The 20,123-nt window shown below is 36.6% G+C and overlaps 1 protein-coding gene across 4 annotated transcripts in view; it reads left to right on the forward strand.

Moving 5' to 3' along the window:
- Nucleotides 1-20,123, forward strand: part of MAP4K4 (mitogen-activated protein kinase kinase kinase kinase 4) — a 151,562-nt gene that overhangs the window by 67,059 nt on the left and 64,380 nt on the right. For all 4 annotated transcript variants that reach the window (XM_026707379.2, XM_026707383.2, XM_026707384.2 and 1 more), the window contains exons 3-4: nt 1,624-1,680; nt 19,375-19,500. In XM_026707379.2, the coding sequence (XP_026563164.1) occupies nt 1,624-1,680; nt 19,375-19,500 (183 nt within the window). The remainder of the gene's footprint in view (nt 1-1,623; nt 1,681-19,374; nt 19,501-20,123) is intronic.

Consider the following 20,123-nt stretch of genomic DNA (forward strand, 5'->3'; position numbering starts at 1 on the left):
TGCAGTAGTTGTTAAATCAACGCTGTGGTAATTAAGCAAACACTCCAGTCATTAAGCAAATTGATTTTCTACAAGGGGATTTTTTTGTCAGAAACTGGAAATAAATCCTGAAAAATGGCAAAAAAACCCCATAAATCATGGTCAGGTGATCACAAGACACTAAAACAACCATAAAGACAAGCTAAGTGTTTAAAATGCAGTCACGTGACTGCAGGAGTGTGTGTATATGTGTGTCGTAAGTTTGAAACTGGGTTGTAAAAATTTGGGGAGAATCTGTCATAACTTGAAACATTTGTTAAGTGACCGTCATAAATTGAGGAGTACCTGTAAATGTATTTATGTAAAGTCATAGTTTACTTTTAGATTGTTTGGGGGTTATAAAGCTGTATAGTGAGGCCTTAATGTGTTCTTTTGAACCTAAAACATTCGCAGATTGAAGAAGATTGTGGACTGGGAAATTAAGAAAAATTGACACTTCTGATGCTTGTCTTCAGACTCATTGTAAATAATGTGGCTGAAAACTGATTACTGTGTATTAGAAGAAAGGGTCACTGATGACTGTCTTTATTAACAGTCACTAGATTGGTGTCATTTAACAGCCACCTTTGTGGGAGTCACAGGATCTTGATGCTTTTATCCAGCCAGACATGATATTCTTCCGGTTAAAATCGGAATTCTGATTTTTGGGGGAATCGCCCCCCCTTTCCCCGCCTTCTTCTCCTCCTTCCCCTCCCCTCGGAGGCCCCGAGTCAGGAGTTGCTACCGCTGGCGTGGCTCCAGTCCTGCGTTGCCTCAGGAAGGGAAAGGCAAAAAGGAAGAGCCGCGGTGGCGCTTTGCAACAGCAGCAGCGGCACCGGAGGCTCAGGCGCAGCAGCTCCCGGTTTTGCCTTTCCCTTCCCGAGGCAACGCGGGACTGGAGCCACGCTGGCGGTAGCAATGCCGTACACCTGAGCGGAGCCCGGGCGGTGTGAGCAGAAGCCGCTGAGCAGCAGGAAAAGGGAGCTGGGCAGCCACGGACCAGCCGTCTCCGTGCAACACGCCACCGCCCGGCCCTGGTGAGGGAAAGCAGCGGGCGCTCCCCGGGTGGCGGCCTCGGCCCCGCCCCCAGGGAAGTGGCTGCCCAGCTCTGGAGCTGATCCACATGTGACCAGCTGGAAAGGAAGGGCGTGTAGCGTTGGTGTTGTGTGTACGATTTCTTGGCTCGCGGCATCGGGTCCCTTTTGGCCGGCCCTGATTTTTTTTTCAGAGGGGAATATCATGCCTGTCCAGCGTTGCTCCCTGCAGGTGGGTGGAGCATCATGACACACATGCAAGAAGAATGCACCAGAATGACAGAATTCTCCCTCCACCTGCAGTCACTATAGCCTGCCTTGTTTTCCCAAAAAAATAATTGACCAAAGGCTGAGCACTATGTTTGCCTACAATATCAGTTGAAGAATATAGTTTGGCAGTTCTCTTAAAAGCCAGAGTGTTGAATTATTTTTATGTTTAAATCTACATTTTTTTGCTTGTAATATTTTGAATGAAATATATATTCTGTGAAACAATGAGCTGCTAATGATTTGGTATAATTAGATATAATTAATAATGTGAAGTCTAAAAATTATTTCTATTTTTTATTAGGGTCGACATGTCAAGACAGGTCAGTTGGCAGCTATTAAAGTCATGGATGTTACTGAGGTAAGTTTTGAATTAAGACTTCTTTTTTAAAAAGAATAATGTAAGAATTGCCTTGGCCCTGAACTTCATGATGAGAATTCTTTATTCAAAGTCATGTGTATAAATGTTTGGACTTGGGCCAATGTGAAATATGCACCAATCTGAGAATAAATGCATGTCTTTTTTAGGTTGAAAAGGAAATGGACCTAATAAAGGTCTCAAAGGCCCAAATGCAGAACATCTGCTAAAATATCAAGAAGATTGTTGGTATAATTCAGCAGTGTAAAGCAGAAGTTGTAATGGACCTCAGAGGGATTTATTGTGGAGCGTTATATGAGAATGGGGAGGAATTAACACAGCCAGAGAGACAAAAGTATAAATCTGTAATTGAACCATGATATTTCATAGTATCAGTTAAAAGCTCTGGAAATCAGTTTTTAATTTCAGTAGTATTTTAAACATTAGAAAACAGAAAGATTTATCTAGGAATAATGTACCTATAGTTATCACAGACATATATTTGTCAACTGTGTTTTATTAACGCAGTAGTCTGTAAAATGTTTGAATTCAAACAGCTTATTGCTTCCAAACCTATTTAGTACATCTAATTCAGAGGTCTCCAAACTTGGCAACTTTAAGACTTGTGGACTTCAACTCCCAGATCAGCCATGCTTGCTGGAGAATTCTGGGAGTTGAAGTCCACAAGTCTCAAAGTTGCCAAGTTTGGAGATCCCTGATCTAATTCAACCTGAACCATCTTTGTTCAATTGGCAGAATAGTTAAGTTAGCTAAATATAGCACCTCCTGGGATCTCACGTTCACCTCATAACTTTAATCTGAACACTTATTTTAGTCTTCACTTTTATTTATAAAAACATTTGGGTCTACAAATTGATTTGCTCTACTAACAGGGCTACTAATTTGTAAATGAACAACTTAGTTGATCGTTGTGAAATTCCTATATTGTAAGATAGTTAATATTCTTGAAAGAACTATATGAAAGCCACACAGAACCATACAGAGACAATTTGTACACACAAATTATATTTAAACTCTGCAGTAATCCACTTGAAAAAGAAACATCATTAAAAAAACACTGAAAGGGTCAAGACATTGATTTGTAAATAAATAGTTTGCTTTAACAAAAATATAAGAATAAAATAACTCTTTTGTTGAGCTATATTATAAAGTTTTTAATTAGTCTTGTCCTGATGATAAGGGAAGGAGCATTCTGATAAGAAAATACCTCATTTTCATCTTACAACTTCAGATAAAGAGATATGATTATTTTACCTAGACATCAGCTAACTAGCATAAAAATACCTTAATCCCTTTAACAATTTAGAATAGTGTATTCTAATAGTCTGTCTTAAGTATGGTTGGATTCAGCTATTTCTTTTCTTCAATATGAATGTTTGTTCTTCCATTCACAAAAGGAAAATCTTAATTAAAAATGCTAATATGTATACATAGTGCCAAAATAAAATATAAATCTCTGAGAAAACCTGAAGATTTTGTGATTTCAAAATATATTTGAGTTTTTTGTTCAATCTTTCAATAGCACTTGAACGCCTTTGTAATTAAACTAATGTCTTTTGGAGGGAAAATACATCCTGCAGGTCAGCTATTAAATCTCAAAAAACTCAACATGATTAAGATACAAATTATTCATTAAGCTGACTGTTATAAAGAAATCATTTATATTTGCTTGAGATATAAATATGAACTTTATGTCATCAAGACCATGAGTGACATCTATGTCACACCAGTGAGGTGTTTGGTAATGAATTTAAGGGCATTGTGATAATACTCAATACTTTTTCCCAAAATTTATGTTTGAATGTTAATATAGTGCTTTTTTGTGCTTTTGAAATTTGTAAAACTCATTTTATAATGGACTTAGTGCAGAGGTGGGCAACTATGGCCCCTTTATGACTTGTGGACTTCAACTCCCAAAATTCCTGAGCTAGCATGGCTTGCTCAGGAATTCTGGGAGTTGAAGTCCATAATTCATAAAAGGGCCATAATTGCCCACCCCTGACTTAGTGGAATTGATCTATGTGAACTTTCTAGTGATATTTGTCAGCTATGTGACAATAACATTGTGATTTTGTTTTATAACTTGATCATCCTTAAGACAATATTTCTGATTCAGAAATATCATCTTGTTTTGTTTTACTTGTAATAGAATAAAGACATTTAGAAATTTTAGAAATATTGTTACAGTTCCCACTATTGTAGCAGATATTTGCAACATGGGTGGTGTATGGAGAAATGAACAACACTGGATTACAGAAAGTTTGCCTCTTACTACAAACATATTTATTAAATAAATGTGTATATTGATTCATAAGTAGCTCCATAATATCTGTACAATGACTTAAAAGATTTGTTAGAGGACAGCTTTCAATATGCCCACTCAGCAAATCCAACTGAATTCTTGAGAGTGAGAGCCAAACACATCTGGAGTTAGAAACATTCTTATAATAGGGATGTGTATCTGTATGTAAAAAATAGAGGCATAGTGCCAAGGGCTTTGTAATGTGATCCTGCAATAAAGAGGGAGGCTAAGTTATCCCTACTATTGTTGTCTACATTTCCTTTCTTTTGTTTCCACTCTAGTAAGTACTTCTAAGTAAATAATCACCCAATGCTATAATTGCTTAGTTGAAAAGGAAACACTGAATTATTTTCATTAACATGCTGTCCTTCTTATTCAGTCAGTAGTCCTGAAGTGAGCTTTATATAGATTAAATCATCAAGAAGACATGTCTTTTTATTTCATATATGGATATTGCTGACATCTGATGTATTATTGCATGAACCATTTTTAAGGTTTTTTTTTGCTACCCTCTTCATATTTTATTAATTTTGTTGTAACTTTATGTTTTATGATGATTTTGAATTGTAATTATATTAAATTAATGTTACTTAAAATGAAGGATATTTTTTGAGCACATAAATTGGGAATACCTACATCTAACCTAATATTTTTTGTTTCTAATTCAGAATAAGAATTAGAACTTGTGAAGTCCTTGGTATTTATCATTATTAAAGATTCATACAATGGCAAGTAAATGAAATCATGCAGGCTTTATAATGTGTATTGTATTACACCCTGCATATTTATTCATAACATTGAAAAGATTGTTTTATTTCAAAACCCAACAAACCACCATATTCCAGTAATTGTGCAAAACTCTTTCAGAATAATAATTGCAGGTGTCATCCATTTATGACTAATTGAACCAGATAATTATGGTCATAAGTCACGACAGTCACAAAGCAAGTCATCATGGTTTTTTTTCTGTAAATGGGAAGTGAATACTGGTTCCCATAATAAATCATATTTGTGTGACTGCAGAACACAGCAAACAGCTGTAAATGTGGTCAGTTGCTAAGGACTCAAAATATAGTCATGTGACCATATATGAAGAAGCATATATAATAACTTTGGAATCAGGTCATAAGTAGCTGGTTTTGGGAGAGGGTGTTAGTCTGGAACAGACACAGATATACACAAGTATAACATAAACCATAAAAATATAATATAAAACAGAACATAAAATGTCTAAGATTGCAAAAATAATCGTATGTATACCACATAATATTACTTGTTAAAAATCCTTTTGAAGATCATTTATGGAAAACTGATAACTCCCATGTCTCAATGCCTGTGTGATCCTTGTGTAAAATTTCAAATGTTGATCTTAAGGTTTAAGTAGGCACAAATGTGCTATAAATAAAACATGTTCCTTTGGATTATCTCTACCCCTTTTTGGTAGAAGATATTTAACTAAAATTATTAATCATTTCATTTTTTTTTCATAGATCTTAAAAATAAGAGCATTATTATAAATTTCAGTAAGAGTACTGTATGACCATTTGGCTAGGATCAAGTATAGGGTAAGTTTATCCTTTGCAAAACGTTATGGTAAGGGCGGAGAGAAGTCCATTTTTCTATCCTAAATAAAAAGCCTCTTATTCTTCAGATAAAATCATTCTTCTTACTGTTAATTTCTTATATTTTCATTTCTAATTAGCACAGTTACATATTGTGCAATTGGCATCTTTTAAATTAGTTCCAAAATATATGTAATAGCACTAGGTAAACAACGTGTAGAAGGCTGTAACCTTACTATAAAGCTCATGCTGTACTCAGCTCATTAATCTTGAAATTGTCATAATGCTATGAATAAATGCTTATTGCTCTTGAATGATGAAGTTCACAGAGCTACATTTTGCAAACTGTAACCTCAGCTGAAATCCCTTAATCTCTCTCAGCTGCTGCAGTCTGTTCTGAACGTCCTTACAGATGAAAAGAAGTCTTTGATAGCTTTCTGTCAAGGTCCAAGGGATGCTGGATCAGGGCAGCATCTAGCCGTTAATGGGCAACTATGGATCACAGCAGTAGTGATACAGTTACTCTTTGTAAGTCAGCTCTGGAATTGTATTTATATAACTCCCTTGCCTTCCATGTGCTTCTAAGAGTCTTTTATTTTCAGAGGTAGCTAAGCTTGTGAACTAAGTTCACAGTACTAAACTTTGGCTTAAAGAGGACAATTTAACTCTGGAATAAATGAAAGAATCATTTTCCCTTGATACTTTGCATTAATAATTTAATTTCATCTTAATTATTTTAAACTAAACACATCTGCTTTCAGACATTGATCATACCAAAATATTTTGATAATGTTTCAGTTAACCTTTACAGCTCTCTAAAACGTAGTTGCTCCTGATGCTTTGGGTCAGTGATGCAGATTATTAAAATAACTGAATAGAAAGGTAAAATAAATAGCATAATGACATTTTAGGATGTTATTCTGCCCTTCGTTTTCTTCCTTGGGGCAAATTTGCATGGTCTCTGTATAAGAAGAGAAGGAAATTCCTGTTGACTGTCAAATTTAAACTCTTCTTTGGTCCTGCATTCACAGTTGCATTTGTTTTGAGCCAAGATGTCTTGGAACATCGTGGTTAAAATGGCAAGAGGTAGAGTTTTCCCCCTTCTTTAAATAAGTCCAACACTTTGCTTTTATGCAGAAGCTGTAGCTATGGCAACCTATGCATGGAAGCACAACAAGGCTACTTTTAGAACTTTAAGCTGTCACCTTTTTCCAATAATAATTTTCTTGAATGAGTGTTGTGCATCTTAACCCATGCTCTTCACTACTCCTAAGGAAATGTAGAAATTAACTTTAAAAAGTTTGTGGATTTGATTGTCCCAAGTTTTAAATTTGTAATGAAAAATCAGTTTAGGAGCAAAGATGGACATACTTATCTTATTTTATAGGAAAGTCTTCTTTCAATGATTGAGGCAAATAACTTTTTACATGCAGACGGTTTTGCTTAGTCTTTGGGTGGAACAGCACTGCAAAGTAAGTAGAGATAAGGCCAAAAAACAACAACAACAACCCCATGACATCAGTGCTTATGTACTTTATATATTTCTCCTTCTGTCACATTAAAGTTTGCATCTGTCTTATGTGCTCTAGTGTAAAATATCATTTACTGCACATAGTATTTTAGAATAAAATAACAGAGTTGGAAGGGATCTTAAAGATCATCTAGTCCAACCCCCTGCTCAGGCAGAAAACCCTATACCATTTCAGACAAATAGTTGTCCAATCTCTTCTTAAAAACTTCCAGTGTTGGAGAATTCACAATTTTTGGAGGCAAGTTGTTCCATTGATTAATTGTTCTAACTGTCAGGAAATTTCTTCTTAATTCTAAGTTGCTTCTCTCCTTGATTAGTTTCCATTCATTGCTTCTTGACCTGCTTTGAAGACTAGATGAGTCCCTCTTCTTTGTGGCAACCCTTACATATTGGAACCGTGTTATCAGGTCACCCTAGTCCTTCTTTAGACATGCCCAATTCCAGCAACCATTCTTTTTATGTTTTAGCCTCCAGTCTCCTAATCATCTTTGCTACTCTTCTCTGCGCACTTTCACATTGTCATGTCAGCGTCATATGACGTATTGGGACTTTTTGCCCCTTTGCTAAACTGGGCATGGGCATGGCCATTGTGTGACACATCTGGCCCATGGGCCAGGAGTTTGACAGCCCTGTTCTAGAGTCTCAACATCTTTTTTACATCATGGCAACCAAGACTGGATGCGGGATTCTAAGTGTGGCATTACCAAGGCATTATAAAGTGGTATTAACACTTCATGCGATCTTGATTTTCTCCCTCTGTTAATGCAGCCTAGAACTGTGTTGGCTTTTTTGGCAGGTACAGCACACTGCTGGCTTATATTTAAGTGACTGTCCACTAGGAGTCCATGATCCCTCTCACAGTTACTACTAGATATAAAAGAGATTTTATATCTCTTCTTTAGTATTCATTGTGTGGTATTCATTATTAATATTTGTATTAATTACAGCACACACACCCATCTTGCTGTTGTCTTTTGTGGTACAGGCCTTATGCAGAATTAGAAAAGACATTAAACCAATATTAACTGGATTCTTTGTTACCAATTGCTATTGGAGAAGATTCCTGAAAATACTCTGGTCAGCCAAGAAAATAAACTAATAGATCATCAAATGCATCTACCCAGAATTCTCACTCAAGGCACAAATAACCAGGCTCAAATTATCCTACTTCAGACACATTAGGTGGATTTAGCTGTGAATGTGAAAGAAAAGAAGACGACAACTGGTGGATGAGATTATCTACAGAGTTGATGAATATGTAGTTAGAAAACATGAAAGACCAGGCGAGGGATAGATTGTCATGGAAAAACTATATGTGGTTTCTTGAGTTGACACTGACTTGGTGACAAAATCCACTTTGAAACAGTTTGTGGAAGGAAAGAAAGAATATCAGGAGCAGGGGTCACCAACCTTTTGGACCTCAGGGACCACCAAACTCATAATTTTAAATCCCGGGGACCACAAATATGAATTATGACTGACGTTGCCTTGCTGACGTTGGTGAGAGAGTCTCTCTCTCTCTCTCCCTCCCTCTCTTTCTCTCCTTCCCTCTCTCTCTCTCCAGATACAGATAATCAGACCCTACACCATTTCTGACAAATCGTAGTCCAATATCTTCTTGAAAGTCTCAAGTGATGGCGCTCCCACAACTTCCGAGGGCAAGCTATTCTATTGGTTAATTGTTCTCACTGTCAGAAAGTTTCTCCTTGTTTCCAGGTTAAATCTCTCCTTGTTCAGTTTCCATCCATTATTCCTTGTCTGGCCTATAGGAGCTTTAGAAAATAGCTTGACCCCTTCATCCCTGTGGCAGCCCCTCAAATATTGGAAGACCGCTATCATGTCTCCCCTGGTCCTTCTCTTTACTAGACTAGCCAAGCCCAGTTCCTGCAACTGTTCGTTGTATGCTTTAGCCTCCAGTCCCCTAATCATCCTGGTTGCTCTTCTTTGTACTTTTTCTAGAGTCTCAACATCTTTTTTATAATGTGACCAGAACTGGAGTACTCTAGGGGTGGTCTTAGTAAGGCTTAGAGTGGTATTAGTACTTCTCCCTCCCTCCCTCCCACACACACATACACAGAGGAAGGGGTGGGATTCAGATTTCTTAACAACCAGTTCTGTGAGTGTGGCCTAATTTGTGGGTGTGGCTTGGTGGTCATGTGACTGGCTGGGCATGGCTTGTAGGTATATATTATAAATATTTAGATAAATATTGATTTTTTAATTAAAAAATAGCAACTTTTACCCCTAATCAGGCAAAGCAGGCAGGAAGATTGAGTTGCTCACAGAATCACAGATTCAGAGATCTATCTTTATGCCATCAGCTAGCTGAGTCTATCATATAAAATTTGCTTGCAAGCAAACTCACAAAATTAACTTACAACACACCATGTATGTAAATATTGATTTTTTTTATTAAAAAAAGAGCACCTTTTACCCAAAATCAGGCCAAACAGGCAGGCAGATTAAGTTGCTCACAGAACCACAGATTCAGAGATCTATCTTTCTGCCATCGGCTACCTGCACTGAATAATAGAAGCTTCAGTACTAAGGGAGGTTTGGAGCCAAAGATCTAAAGATTAGCTAGAAAGCAAGAAATCCAACAATTTCCTGCTTTCTACCTAATCTAAATCTCCCAGCAAAAAAAAAAAAAAGGAAAAATAGCAACTTAGCAGGCAATTTTGCCAGGTAAGGAGTGAATGGGCGGGGAAGGTTCCCGTGGGCCATATAGGTGGCATAGCCTTTGTTCCCATGCAGCCTGGATTAATTGCTTTGGGGGGCAGTGCTTTGGGAGGTGACATTTCTCAGCGGACCACCTGTGGGCCGCGGACCACCGGTTGGTGACCACTCATTAGGAGCATATACATTTAGATTTATAATCTCCAACTGTAGGAGGTCCATTAGTATGATCCCCACCAATTCTTTGTGGTTGAAATATTGTCCTTGTAAGATAACATAGGGTAGACAAGGTGCAAATATAGGAATTTAACTTATTGGAATCTGGCTCAGACATGAAATAACCATGTCTCCTAGATGCTAGAATCAAATGGCTACAAAGTACTCCTTGTTTTGCGTAGTATTGCGAACAATGAAATGGTAATATTGAAATAGCTTGAACAACTATGGCACAACTGGATAGATATAGTGAATCCTTTTGAAACTAGTATAGGCACCATTATAAAATCCATGGCAATGAAGGGAAAAAAAGGACATGGATTTCTATTTAATTGCTTCTGTTGAAACTGCCCAAAGGAACTTTTCAGAGCTGAGCAAGACTCCAGATTACAAATAGTAATGTCAGCCTTCTTATCCCAACTAGACTTGTGAGCTTTTTTCAAATACTTTGCTTGGAAGCCAATATAACTCTTAGTTCTGTTCATGCAACTACTTGCCTGTTAACTTCTAAGGCTGTCTAAACATTCTGCCCTGCCAGTGATTATTTAGATCATTAATATTTTTCTTGTCTTAATCAAATGCCTTGCTAACTTGGATTTGGATTCAGTTTTTTCATGAAGGCAGACTTGGCTTGTCTAATTGATCAACTAGATAGGAAAGAGACAGGGAAAGTGTAGTGTTCGACTTACGACCACAATTTAGCTCAACATTTCTGTTGCCAAGTGAAACAATTGTTGAATGTGTTTTCCCCATTTTACTTTTCTTGCCACGGTTGTTAAATGAATCACTGTAGTTGTTAAATTAGTCAAACTGTTGTTAAGTGAATCTGGCTTTCCCATTGATTTTGGTTATCAGAAGATTGCAAAATCACGTGATCCTGGGAGACCTGCACTTGTCATAAATATGAGTCAATTGCCAAGCATCTGATTACATGACCATGGAGATGTTGCAATGGTCATAAGTGTGAAAAATGGTCATAAGTCACTTTTTTCAGTACCTTTGTAACTTTGAACAGTCACTAAAAGAACTGTTATTAGTCAAGGACTACATATACTGGTGATATTTCTGGTGGTCTTGATAACAACTATGCAAAGCACATTGTTTCAGTGCTTAAAAGAGTTGCTCTTTCCTATTCCTCAGTTCAAGCTGAAAGTGAAACTGGGAAATATATGCTTGTCCCATCACAAAACTGTCCCAAGGATGGATGAATAATGTCATGCAATTTTTTATCTCCTGTGTTATTTGAAATCTATATGAAGTTGCTGTCAATGTTTACAGCTGCCTTGGGAGTTAGTTGTCATTAACAGGATGATGATGCTCAATACTAATAGTTTACTGCACATCTTTGTTTATATGTATCCAGATTCCTGATAGCTGAATTCAGGCTAGATGGAGTTTTTAGCGATTCTGGAAATGGACTGGGGAATTCAGAAATATGCCTGTTCTATAGGGATTATTCTTTCTTTTAAGGAATGAGTCTATAATCTAATTTTCCATCATCCACTGCTGGATCCTTAATTGTGTAGCATATAAGTGGTGAGAAAGGTTGCTTATCTCTCCTTTGGCTGATAAAGCAGACACATCCATATATTAAATTATCATCTATATACTCACTACTTCTAGCAGCTCTCCCAGATTCTGACTCATTACAGAACTCCAGATCTTAGTCAATCGCTACCAGTAATTTCAGATCTAAAATGGCCTCTCAGTGAGCCTTCTATTCCCTGCTGTTCCCCATCCCTATCCCAGATTTTTAGTGATTAGCAGCTCTGAATGAGCCGATTTCAATGGGCCAATTTTGTTTTAATAGAATAGCAAATCACAAAGTCTAGTTATATTGCACAGAATACAGTAGTTGAAACAATTGACTACAGTTGCCGTCTGTTCAAAGTACAGTACAAAACAGTATACTATTGTTCCATATTGGAAATGAAATTCAGTTTTGTTTCAAGAAGAGGACAATTCAGAGCTGTTTCATTCATGTCATTTTTCACAGTCCTATTTATTTGATAGCTTCACCTCTCTAAAGTGTGCAATTTATACTTGCTAGATACATGAGCAAATTACATCCACACTGTAGTCCTGTGAATTGATAAACTGGCAGGTGTAAGGTTAATATTGCTTTCAGTATTGCTCTTGGATTTTGAAATCTCCCCAAAGTTGCTTAACGCTGACAACTTTGCAAACTGCACTATCCTACTTGTTAGTTGGGACTATACCAGACATTGCATTGTACTTGTTTTGAAGCATACTTTGTTTTACAAATCAGATGTGTACAATTGCTATTCAGTAATAATAAAAAGTTTGTGTTGAAATCCCAAATGCATCTGAAATGGTGATTTATGGTCAACATGCATACAACAGCCATTCTTTCTGTGTGGCCCTAAAGTCTTCTCTTCTCCCTCCCCAAAATTATAAAAATAATAATTCCCCAGCATGCTTGTGGAATTATTATTTTTATAATTTTTATTAGGATATCAATTAATATTGATATAATAACAAGTTTAACATATCTTTCTATAGGGTTATTTAATGTACCATGTTTCTCATAAAATAAGGCGGGGTCTTATATTTTTTTGAGCCCCCAAAAAATGGCTAGGCCGTCTTTTCAGGGGTGACTTAATTCCCCCCCTTGCATCCTCATCTAGAGCGCCCCGCGGGCAGCCTCGCCACCAGCCGCTCCTAACAGGTGATCATGGCGAAGTGCAGAGAGCTCCCTACTCCCACCAAACACCTTTGCTGCAGACCCAAGACCTTTGGCACCCGCTGCTGTTGCTTTCCCTTCTGCCCATTCCGCCGCCACATTTGGAGCTGCCACTTCTGTGTTTGGAGTGCCGCTGCCATTTGGAGTGCTGCCGCCATTTGGAACACCGCTGTCATGTTTGGAGCTGCCTCTTCCGCGTTTGGAGCTGCAGCTGTGTTTGGAGTGGCAGCAGCGCTCCAAATGGCGGTGGTGCTCCAAACAGTGGCAGTGCTCCAAACGCGGAAGCAGCAGCTCCAAATGCAGACAAGGCAACTCCAAACAGCGGCAGTGCTCCAAACAGCGGTGGTGTTCCAAACGCGGAAGTGGCAGCTCCAAATGCGGCGGCAGCTCCAAATGCGGAAGAGGCAGCTCCAAACAGCAGTGGTACTCCAAACAGCGGCAGTGCTCCAAACGTGGAAGCGGCAGCTCAAACGCAGCAGCAGCTCCAAATGCAGAAGTGGCAGCTCCAAACGGCAGCGGTGCTCCAAACAGCAGTGGTGCTCCAAACGTGGAAGTGGCAGCTCAAAACGCGGCGGCAGCATGGGCAGAAGGGAAACCAACAGCAGCGGGCGCTGAAGGTCTTGGGTCTGCAGCAAAGGTACTTGGTAGGAGTATGGAGCTCTCTGCGCTCTGCCATGATTGCCCATTAGGAGCAGCTGATGGTGAGGAATTGCTGCCTGCGGGGTGCTCCTAACAGCAAGTCCCCCGGCCCTTCCCCTGATTTTGCATGTTTTAAAATAGGCCTAAATTTGGGGGAGAGGCTTAATTTCATTTTATGCCTAGAAAACATGCTGGGTCTTCCTATTGGGGGAGATTGTATTGTTGGAGAAACACAGTATTATGTAGCATATGGCAAGGGTTATTTTAAATAGAAAACAAATCCACTGAAGAAAATCAAGACTCCAAATGAAAAGGCTACATTTTGGGCAAAATCAGCATATCACCAAAACATTATTTGGGACATTAGAGTGCAATTCCTAACTGCAAAATGGTTATCTGGGGCCCTGCCATAATGTAATTACCCTAGAACACATGTACAAATTACAACTTTATAATTTTCATTATAAACTGCATTATTGTATCGCTCTATTACATTTTTATTCACATTATAAGAGTTATAAAGAAGCATGTTTTATCATTAGCTGCAACATTATCTGGTTTTCTGGGTATACTATTTGGTCATATTTTTTCCCCTCAGCTGTAATATTTGTCAATAGGAGAAGACAAAATAATTTTCCTTATTTGTCTCCAGTGTAATATCTTCATTTGTACATTGTCATCTACTATATGCATTGAGATATAAATTCATTTTAATAGAACATTAATTAAACTAGGGCATTTGTTACTTAAAGTAACTTTTTCAGCTAAGCCAAAAGGTGTTTTAGGCCTATTCCTATTTTACATCAAACTCTGTATTGACAGTTAAAAATATGCTGTGCCTATATGCGTTTTGTGCCTACCTTTGCCATGCAAACATCAATACCCTTTTTCTCTTTCAGGTCTGCAGTAATCATGTTTTGCTATCACATATGAAATGGACAGGTGGTGGGTTACAATTAAGCCTAATTAACTGTGAAAATTATGTACTAAGCCAGATCATTTGGCCCATAATTTCAGTACACTGTTCAGATATTCTCAATTTCAGTTCCATTGTTATCCATAGGCAGAATAACCAATGGCAAAAAATAACAGGCATAGATCATATACCTGGAAGCACCATATTTTCTAAATGTTTGTGAGACTCACAGACAGAAACTTGATAGTATAACATTAAAATTGTGTTTTAAACTTTCCATATTTAGTGGGATTACCTAGATTGTAGTTGAAAGACAGACAAGTATGGTATGGAGAGAAATATGAACAATATTTATTTCATTAGACAATGAGCTTGAATTTTCTCCTGCCTGATTAGTCAAAAGTACTTTCTGCTATTGTTCTTAGGCAAGAATGGTAAATGTAGATGCCTGCTTATTGTCTTCTGTTGGTATGAGGTCATGTCTGAGATAGAAACGATTACCTTGTGACTGTTCATTATTGCTTATGTCTACATTTCAGCTGCAAGGTTTCCATATATGCCTGGCAGCGTTGATGTAAATATCTGACCCAGGAAGATACTCTTATCAGTCCTATGACTGCTGGTACTACACTACAAATCTGGTAGAGAAGACTTTCTCTGTCAGTATAGGTATGTCAAGGTACATTAAGTACAGCAGCACAAAATAATCCTTGATGCTGAATAAATTGATAGTCACAACTATGCAAAGCATACTAGAATACAAAGTAGATAATAAAAAGCTATTCATTTAAAATGTTTTTTTTTATTTTAGATTGGACTTTTAATTTGATTTAGATTATTAAGAGTTACTAAAGTATTTAGCAACAAATGAAAAGTAGCTCAAATTCTATGATGAACATACACATTTTATTACTTGCTATTATGGAAAAACAAAATAAAGATCTGATAAAACCTTGAAAGTTTTAAACCAAATACAGTATATTTGGGTTATGGAACGGATTTGAATAGAAAGTAAAAAGGAAATTTGCAGGACATGCAGGGCTTTTACAGACCTCCTCATTATCTTAATTCCCTCAGCTTCAGGGACCCAAGGCTATTTTCTGTTTCAAATGAATAGAGAGTAGCTATTGTAGTTACTCTTCCTGCAGGTAGAAATATCTGACTGATCTTGTCTGGGCCAACAAGCTAAGCAGGCTGAGACTTAATTAGATCTTGGATGTTAAGTATTTTGGCTATAAGTGCCAGACTAGGAAGTGGGAGGAAAAAAATCCAAAAGATGACAATGATAAATCACTTTCATATTAGAGCTCAGTAAATTGCATGGACATGTCCACAAAGCCAACTCCAAGATTTTGTTTTAAATATGACAGTTTTTTTCTTCATATGTCTAGGATTAGTGAAAACTGTGTGTGGTGGAGCTGTCTGCTAAAAATAACACTTCCTTTGACTGATTCACTCTTTTTCAAAGAAAGCACTGTAATGGTTATTTACATGTTCTGAATAAGCTACATGTAGCATAATTTAGGCCAGTGTTTTTCAAATTATGGAACTTTATGATGTGTTAACTTTACTCCCAGAATTCTCTAACCAGCATATTGGCTAGGGATTTCTGGAAACTGAAGTTCACATGCCTTAAAATTACCAAGTTTGAAAAACACTGGTCAAGGCAACGATGAATGTTCTGAATACTATTGCTTTTAATAAAAGGATAAAGTTACCCCCTTAAAATTAATTTTGATATAAACAAGTTTTATGGTGTTTCATTTAGATCATAGTTTGTGCTATACGTTGTCTATATATTTATTGCAATTAATTATTCAGCAAAAATGTACAAGGTTTTGCATGAAGTTCTGATATTGTTTCAGGAACCAATTCTTCTCTCTCTTTCTCTCTCTCCCTCTCCCTCCCTCCCCCCTCTCTCCCTCCCTCCCCCCCTCTCTCCCTCCCTCCTTCCCTCTCTCCCTCTCCCTGTCTCTGTCTCTGTCTCTGTCCCTCTGTGGGGTTGTTTTGTGTTTGTGTTTGTGTAAAATGTATCCGTATCATAAGTTGGTGCATCAAGTGCTGAAGAATTAAAATATAGTAGCACAGATGAAATTCATGAAGAACCAATTACAATTATGACATTAGAATAGGTGGTGCCTTACCATAAAACAAACAAATAAGTTTTCTCAAAGTAATTACTAATGAATTGGGGGCAATAGCCTCTTCTGTTTACTAATTAGACTATGTACATATTTCTATACACTATATGAGAAAGGAGGTAGTTTATGCAGAATCAATTGTAATGTAATATTTTATAGATCTATTATTTTTGTAGTTATTTTATATCACACACATCTGTATCCTGTCCTGATCTTCTATTACATGCCATTTCTGGCAGACATTCATAAAGTATGATACTACCTTACTAACTGGGCATGAAAAACTGTAGGGTTGTTTTTTGCTGGAACTAAAAGTGGAAAAATGTGGGCCAGACTGGGAGTTTTGTTTTATATTTATAATTCTTTTGTTTGACAACTTTTCTTTTAATAGGGAACTTCTTACATCCTTAAGGTGAATGCACCACAGGTAGACCTTGAATTATGACTACAATTGAGCTTGGAATTTGGGTTGCAAACCATAGTGGTCATTAAGCAAGTGTCCAGATGATTGCCTCTCTCAACAACTGTGATCCAGGCTCTGCCAGCTGTGGTTGTTAAGCAGACTGTGCTTAACAAGTGCCTCGAGGTAGTGGTATCCCTGGGATGCCTGCCTGCACTACTCTGTTTCAAATTCAGGCCCCATTGCAGTACCACCTGACCTGAGTTCACATGTGGCTTCCATTGGGCTTCCCAGGAAATGCATCACCCCCTGAGATACTCCCTACACAATGGCAGTTAATGGTAGTGCCAAGGCTGGGCCTGAAGTAGAGGTCCAGGCCTAACCCTAGGGCCAATGCTGCTATTCTAAAAGGCCCTTCCCAGACACAGCTGTAAAATTTGATTTCTGAAGTTTCTAAAAATTGAACAAAAGCACGTTTTTTTGAGTCTTCAGGCAGGCACTGTCTTTGTTCAGCACTGACCTAATTTTGAATGGCCACTGAATGAATGATTGTAAGCTGAGGGACACCTGAAACATATATGTAATTTTAAATGATAAGTGATCTTAAAACTACATGGAAATGGTAGTGTAAGACTTTGCTTTTCACATACAGTAGTTTCTCATTCTCTAATGTTTTATCTTGCTTTTTCAGCTTACTTTTCAATTTTATTGTTATTGGCTTCACAACATGTTGTCTAAATGTGCTCAAATACAGTTTTAAGGTGCTAAAGGGCTACATTTGAAAAATATTGAAATGAAAGTTAGTGCTGATTATATCTTTACTATCTTTGTAGCTATGTTTTAATCTTATCTATTTTGTATAATTCCCTAACATCATTTGGTACTGATTACATATAAGATTAACTGGTACTCTGTATAATGAAACAAAAGAAAAATGGTTGCATTCTTTAAATTTTAAGAAAAAGGAACCATAATGATCAACATTTTTATATCATTGTCTTAAATCTGTCTGACTTGCCTTGTCTTCAGTTAGAATCTGTTCCTTATGAAATAATAGTTTTCTCTATCAATCTATTGATCTATCTCATGGAGACATCAGAAAGTGAAGCTGTTAGCAATGTGATATTAGACTACAAGTTATTCTTAATAGTTTTCCCAAATTACAAGTTGTTGTTATTTTGAATTCCAAAACATATTTCATGTGGCATCTAAAATATACCTCAACTTCCCATTTTCTTCTCTTTCTACATAGGTTAATTTAAGGTTTCCTCAATTTGTCCTAATATAATTCCCAGGCCTTTTCTCTTTGTTCAGGTAACCGGCCAAAATAGATTCATGGCCATTTGTGTATAAAATTGGAATATAAATATTAATAGGTTCCTTTCATGGGATTTTGATTTTAATTCTTTCTATATGAAAGAATAATATTATAAAAATTAAAATAACTACTTTATTCATGGAGCTTTTCAAAATTAGATCTGTGAAAAGATTTCTGTTACTGAAGCTTTGATAAGCAAAGTAGGTCCTATCTTTTGTTTTATTGCCTATACTTTTCTGTCATTTTGCTCCCTTAATTTGGATTATATTCTTATTTAATTAAAGCATACTTTTCTTAATAGGTTTCTATGAGCAAGAATGAGAACATAAGAAACATTTTTTATTCTGCACATGTTTCCCTAGATAGGAAAATAATAAAGTATTAGGTTACAGCATATTTGTGTTTCTAAAAATCTAAAAAAAATGGAGTGATGCTATATCAGTAGCCACCAGATGTCAGTGCAACAGATCCTATCTTAAGCTGATTGTCTTTTTGTGATTCTATTTTGAACAGAACATATTCTGTAACCTACAATTGTTGGGTAAACTATACATTAAAGATTTAAATATATTGATTCATTAATTATTATTAGAAGGTAGTATAAAAGATAGTCACTTAAATTAAATATTTATTAATTTAAAAAATACTAGTATTTCTTGTTTCAAACATTTGACTGCGATTTTATCTGCAATTTTATGACTAATGAAGAAAGTATTTTGGAGGGGATTTTTCATTTGCTGCAGAGTAATATCCTATATTTTATCATCTGCTTTTTGGTGCTAGCAAATAGTTTTATAAATATAGCCAACGACAGTGCTCTGTATCCCCTTTAACATTTAAAATATTCAGTTACATGTGTACTAATGGACTAATGAAATATATGTAATCACTTTCTAAATAAAGGGATAAAAAGTACCACCCATTTGCTGGGTACCTAATACAATTACCTTGTTTTAAAAGATGGTATAGGGGTTTTTTCCTATTAAAATATTTTTACTTTTTAATCTATTTAAATATATTATATATCTTCTTTTTATATAAAAAAGCATAGTAACAAAGTAAAGTAGTACCTGTATTTTTTTAAAGAGTTCTGCTTGATTTAGGCTGTGAACTGTAACTAAATTAAGATCCTGTCTTATGGATTGCTAGCAGTCCCACTTTGCAATATACTATGGCATAACATTGGTTACTGTAAAGCTAATAAGAGAAAAATATATTTGAGAATGTATCATTTACATTACAAATGGCTCATTCTTGTTGTTTTTCCAAAGGATGAAGAAGAAGAAATAAAGCTGGAAATCAACATGCTGAAAAAATATTCCCATCATAGAAATATTGCAACGTACTATGGTGCTTTTATTAAAAAAAGTCCCCCAGGACATGATGACCAACTGTGGGTAAGGACATCTTTCATGAGTTTGTACATAATTTTTATCTTAGAACTTGAAAGCATCAGGTTAAATAAACGGGATTAGAATGCAACAAAGTCTTACAATATTCTAACAGAGTTAAAATAAATAAATTGCACATTTGTGTGGCATATCGTTACACATTTTTTGTGACATGATTTATTGACAGCAAATATTTATTTATACCTGTGTTCTCTAGCAGAACAAGAATATGAAAGGAACAGTTATCTTTCTACTTTTAACACATAATTGAAACACATTGTTAAGTTAGGGCTAATTCTTTCTCACAAAGGTTTTAGTGAAATTAGTATTATTACAAAACAAATGCTTTGCAGAGATAGGTTTGTTACATCTATTTAGACAATCCAATGCTTTGCTTAAAACAAGGAGCTATTTATTTACTTCTGTTTACTTTGAGCAACAAAAGTAATCATCGCTCAATGTTGCACATTTTTTGAAATTCTCAGTTGTTTTGTGAGAAACCCATGATGTCATGCTGGCCACATGACAGCAGAAATGTCTTCAAACAGTGCTGGCTCAAAAGCCCTGAAGCGGAGATGAACACCACCCCGTACAGTCAGCAGTGACTAGCAGAGTAAAATCCCCAGGGA

The sequence above is a fragment of the Pseudonaja textilis genome, chromosome 8 (genome assembly GCF_049901715.1).
Source record: "Pseudonaja textilis isolate UNSWEBS1 chromosome 8, rPseTex1.2, whole genome shotgun sequence".
NCBI classification, from domain to species: domain Eukaryota; kingdom Metazoa; phylum Chordata; class Lepidosauria; order Squamata; family Elapidae; genus Pseudonaja; species Pseudonaja textilis.